General features: G+C 33.5%; 1 protein-coding gene across 1 annotated transcript in view; it reads right to left on the reverse strand.

Moving 5' to 3' along the window:
* Positions 1 to 160: 160 nt before the first annotated feature.
* The window catches only part of LOC117177173 (protein SMG8), a 15,776-nt gene continuing 10,142 nt past the window's right edge, over positions 161 to 5,794 (reverse strand). Inside the window, exons 13-15 of the mRNA XM_033367685.1 lie at positions 5,206 to 5,517; positions 4,953 to 5,132; positions 161 to 421 (exon numbers count right to left, since the gene is read on the reverse strand). Of these exons, the coding sequence (XP_033223576.1) occupies positions 301 to 421; positions 4,953 to 5,132; positions 5,206 to 5,517 (613 nt within the window). The 3' untranslated portion in view covers positions 161 to 300. The remainder of the gene's footprint in view (positions 422 to 4,952; positions 5,133 to 5,205; positions 5,518 to 5,794) is intronic.

The following is a 5,794-nucleotide window of genomic DNA, read 5'->3' on the forward strand; positions in this document are numbered from 1 at the left end:
CGTCAAAGTCAAGATTTTTCGTTAGAATTTGTATGTAATTTTAATATGGACATTTGACTAAAGTCAAATGAATCACTAGTATGAGAATATTCTTCGAAAAATTATTGTATTATGTGAAAGTCAATAGTTCATAAAACAAGTTTTTTTTATTACATTGAAAAATTCTACTCATTAAGTCTCAGAAAATAAAATGTACATAATTGAATTTATTCGCTAAAAACAATAAATTGAAAAAAATTAAGTCATCATACTAATATACACAGTGTATTTTGAACAAACGGCCCAAAGACTATAAATTTTCTACTTTTTTTCTGGGACAACTTCACTGATTCCATACATTCCAGCTAGTAATCTTCCGTGAGATATCGGTACTGGTTCCTTTGGAGCCAGATATGGTCCTTTATCTCCCATGTAGACGTAACTGTTCTCAGATGTAAGGCAAAATTAGTTGAATCATTTAACCTAATCATTAATTCGCACGCCAACCCCCCAATAACGTTTTGTTTTCTTCTCTCTATAAAAACATAAACTCAAAATGAGTTAGGGGACGTAACGTGCATTTTCTTTATTTTTTTTCTCTGTTTCTATCGTTCGAAAAATTTTTGGCGGGAAACTCAAACTAAAAAAAATGGTGTAATTTTGTTTTGGCTGTTTGTGTGTGATAAAGCTCAAGTACTATCTCAGTTTTTTAAACAAATAATAGTCACCCAAAGAGCTATTGTATTTTTTCCATATTTTTAAATTTGAGGAGTCTTCCTTTAAAAAATTAAAAACAGTAATTTCCACATGTTTTAACTACTAAAACCCAATGATACCTGAATATTCATATACAGTAAAACTCTTCTATAGCGCCGATTTTGGGGCTGGCGGTGGGTGGGAACTAACTTATTATAGCCCACTCCGCTTTTGTTTGTTCATGATTGAGTGCTAGCTTAAGTGTAGACTTGTGAGCCGGTTATATTACTTTGTGAACAGTAATGAGAATGAGAATATAACCGAGAAATAAATTCTCTCAGAACTTACAAGAATTTAAGAATTTATTTTAATTGATAGAAAATTGCATTTTCTTGTTAACTTGGAACGACTTTTTAATGTTGAAAACACATTTTAAGTATATAATAAGCATCCGCTCCAGTACTTGAAATGGAGAACACTTTACCAAGAAAGTATTTCTATTATTCGTTCCAGATGAATCTGAATGCATATTATAGATTATGCTGGCGCTAAACCTGCTAAGCCTGCTTTTTGGTCGTCATAAACCAAATATTTTATCATAAAATATGTATTTAAAATCTTGTCTATTTAAAATGTGCACAGAACGTGCATCACCTTTTAAGCATGTGATTAAAAGAAAATCATTTGGTTAAAATTTAGAAATAAAATCAATTTTTGAGCGTAAAGCTACGATTAAAATAACATTTTTCTAAATAAATACCAGGATGAAATATTTGATACTTGATTGATACAAAGCTGATTATTTAAAAAAGGATTAGAGCTTGGTACTTACTATTTTTATTATTTAATGCTAATATTTATTAAGTTATGTGAGGCAATTGTATTTTTTGAGATTAGAATTTCAGTCCAACAGTGTTAATTAATTAATAAGCTACTGTTTTTCATATTTTAAATTCCTGAATATTCCTAAGCTAGAAAATAATTTATATGCAACCTTTGACATAACGTGAAAAATAAAAATATTGTGAAAAATCATAAATTATTTTAAATTCTCATAAATTCTGTCATATTCTCGGTTATATAAACTGAACTTAAATTCTCGGGAATTTAAGAACTCTACTTGAGTGACAGCCGCATACCCCGCGCAGCTCCTGTTGCACCTATATGCGGCGCGGCCTCAATTCTCGGAAGGGCTATTGAAGAGTTTCACTGTAATGCAATTATATAAGCGTCAGAAATTGTCGGTACGATCAGCGAAATTACTATTAAAAATCACTGTTGACTTTGCTCGTTCCAAAAAGGAGCGAGAAACTCTTTAGACAACTATTAAAAAGCTTATTAAATTAAGCATCAAATGAGCCCTAATTGAGATATTTTGGATCTCTCAAAGAAAATATACCACGTGATAAGTTTAATAAAAGATTCAAGAATTTCTCGAATTTTGTACCCCGACTTCAACCTGTGGCACGACCTAGCAAAGTTGTAGCAAAAACCCTAAATTAATACTGACAGTCTTTAATGTTTTATTTTTAATTTAAGCCAATAAAATTTGAAAAATCTTCACGGGTTCTCGAGACACGATTAAAAACGTCCAATGTCAATCGCTTGAGCATCAAGTCTGGCCTTCTGCGGTGATAGCCGGCTGAGACGTGACGCAGGCACGCTTGAACATTTATGTCATATCTTGGGAACCCGTGAATATTTTTGAAGTTTTATTGGCTTAAATTAAAGGTTAGATTTTACAGAATATTATATGTAACGAAGTCAAGACACGAGTTGAAGTTAAGAAACAATAGGGAGATTTTGTATAGCGTTTCTTAGGATACGGTAGACACCTAATGATACACTAACAAGCATCAGATATGCGCAGAGCATGCGCAGAAACAAAATCTGAATAAATTTCGATAATCACCGCATTTGCCGTCGGCAGCAGTAGACGCTGACTGAAACTTAACATTTGAGACTTAGACATTTTCAGACGTATCTCAAGAATCGACGGAGATTTTTCAAATTTTAGTGGCTTAAATTCAAGATAAGATCTTAAAGGCAGGGGACTCTTTCACAACTTAGTTACTACTTTTCTGGTTTGGATGGCAGTATATTCTCTTCAAAATATAAAAAATATCTCTATTAGGGCTTATTTGACGCGTAATTTAATAAGCTTTTTAAGGGCTTTAAAAAAAAGTGTCTTGCTCCTTCTGGAAATGATATAGTAAACACATTTCGAAGTCATCCTTGATTGTTAATAGTTCTTTCGTTGATCATACCGATAATTTCCGGCGGCAGAGTACTACTTAGCTTATGGTCGACATTTGTCGAGAATCATGAGACCGGCAGAAATTTAGAACAATTTATTTACAAAGGCAAAATGTGTAACTATGATGAATGAGGAAAGCAACGAAAATTAAATTCCCAATAATTATGAAACTAATCCAGATAAATACATAAAACTTTAGAAAAATTCAAATGATAGTACCATGAATAATCATTGCATCTTTTCTATTACAATGTATATATACTTTATTTATATACATTTTAACTAATAATATATAAATACGCTTATATAATTGTATTATATGAATATATTCAGGTATCCATGGGTGTCAGCAGTTGGAACATGTGAAAATTACTGTTTTCAATTTTTTCAGTAAGATCCCCCAAATTATAAAATATGAAAAAATTCACAATAATAGATCTTTGGATGACTATTATTTGGTAAAACACTGAGATAGTACAGTGAAACTCTTCTATAGCTCCGATTTCGGGGCTGACCTTGGATGGCAACGAACTCATTATAGCCTGCTCCGCTTTTGTTTGTTGACACCTGACTGCCCGTCTGAGTGATAGCTGCAGGTCCCGCGCATCCCACGCTACCCTTTCGCGCCTGCATGCAGCACGGCGTCAATTCTCGGAAAGGCTAAAGAAGGGAGGGCTATTGAAGAGTTTCACTGTACTTGAGTTTATCACGCAAAAATATTTAAAAACAAATGGTTGACCATTTTTTTTCAATCGAATTTCCCTTCAAACAAATTTCGAAAAAATCATGCTCGTTGAGAATAAATAAAAGAAATCCTGTGAATTTTTTAGATTTTTTCTAAGAATAGAAAATGAGAAAAAAATAAAAGCGAAATGCTTTCAAAAGACTGGCTCAACATTTGATTACCTTTAGGGGCTTTTTTGCATGCTTACCCAGGTATACCCTTTACTAAACGATCTTGAAAGTTCTATTCTTGTGGAACTCTAAGTGTTTTGAGGAATTGGAAAGTAATGTACATTGGAAGTAATATAATTACAAACCCATTCCCATGGTGGGACTGAAGCAACTTTAATTGCAAGGTCGTATGGGATTTTCCAACTTATTATCGTAGTTAACCGAAGACGTTTGTGTGCATTTGATGGATAGGGTCGAATTCCTGCGATCAAACTCAAATGTCGAAATACCGGATGAATTCTGGAGGTGGTTTCGTGCAGTATTTATCTCTCCTGACCAAACGTCCAGGCAATTGCGAGTACTTATAAAGTCGAATAGAGCCGTGGACCATCACTTGTGTTTTTAAATTCCTAGCATCTAGAGCTGTGAAATGGCACTTTAATTAGTACCAGAAACGGTACTATCCAAGGGTACAGTACAATATGTTATATTAGATAACCTCCGTGCTATGAGACTTAGATTTCCCTGTCCACTTTGTTATAATAATTTTAAAAAAAATACATTCTAAAACATATAGTATGTCAACAAAAAACGTATTGTATGTTTGTATGCTTCATCTTAAAATGTTCGTGAGATTACAGAATACCTTGATCTTCGGAAAATTCTATAGGAAAGAAACTAGCAATTGGATTTTTAAATTGTTTTTTGAGTTTTTTTGTCGAATTTAAAAAAAAAGACTAAATGGATTTTTTCACCATTTTTTCTTAAAATATTTTGACATATTTTTAAAGTAATAAGTGGGTTGGGAGAAGGGAATTGTATATGTGGATGAATATGTGAAAATAATAGATATAGGATGAGGTGAGAGAAATTACGAGGGGTGGAGAATTGACAAAGCGGCAAGGTAAATATTAGAAATGTAAGAAATTTGAATAAATGTAAAAGGGAAAGGGTGGTATTTGGGGAGCGGTTGGAAGTGAAAAGGTGGTGTTTCAATTCCTGACACAGCCAGGCGGCGAGATCTGTTTATAATACAAATAAACTACAGTCTAAAGTCGAAAGCTTGCAAACTTAAATTCTTTATATATTTGAGCGCCTCTATTCTATAATTGTTTGAAAAGGATACGGTAATCTCAGAACCCAGTAAGCACTCTGAGAAAGTTTTATCGGTTCCTCGCATCCGGTCACAAAGACAGGACAAGGTGAAAGACCTGGTTGAACTCTTGGATTTAAAGTAACATGTACGGGCGCTTTGGGCGTGACAACATGAATCCTCATAAGCTGTGCAATCAGTGGCTTTGGTAGCCTGACATTAAAATTGAAATTACTATAATATTTTAATTTATTAAAAGTATAATAAATTATGTTATGTAACAAACCTGCAAGGACAAGGAAAATACAGTGGCATATCTGCGGTGCTTGAAGTCACCTTATTTCCACTGTCTTTAACAATTCCATTTCCTGTGGCTTTCAACACCTTATCAGGTGCTGAGGCCATAAATCTGTGTCCACGAGGACATTCGTATTCAACCCCGACAAATATCTTCACCACAAATTCTTTTCCTCCTTTCGACTTTCGACCTCGTATCGCATTTGGATTCTGGAAGCTCTTTCCTCGAGGGCAATAACCGTGTTGACCATGGTCGTTCATTGCTGGCCAGAGCGAGCCTTTGTCCTTTTGATGTTCCAGTCTGATACAGAAAATATTATTTTGATGTTCCAGTCTTATACCGAAAATATTATTTCCAGAATATCAGAGAGACCTTCAAATGTCAATCAATGTGTCATGTTGCAACGAATAACTTTTGAAATTATAGTAGTGTTATTTTCAAATATTAAATAAGTTCTCCAATAATAAACGAATTAAAATTTTTTTAGAATGTTATAAAAAGACATTGAGAGACGAATCGTGAAGGCAAGTAACCTCAGAAACTTCTACTTACGTCTTTTAGAATCGAAAATGAATAT

The sequence above is a fragment of the Belonocnema kinseyi genome, chromosome 7 (genome assembly GCF_010883055.1).
Source record: "Belonocnema kinseyi isolate 2016_QV_RU_SX_M_011 chromosome 7, B_treatae_v1, whole genome shotgun sequence".
Lineage (NCBI taxonomy): Eukaryota > Metazoa > Arthropoda > Insecta > Hymenoptera > Cynipidae > Belonocnema > Belonocnema kinseyi.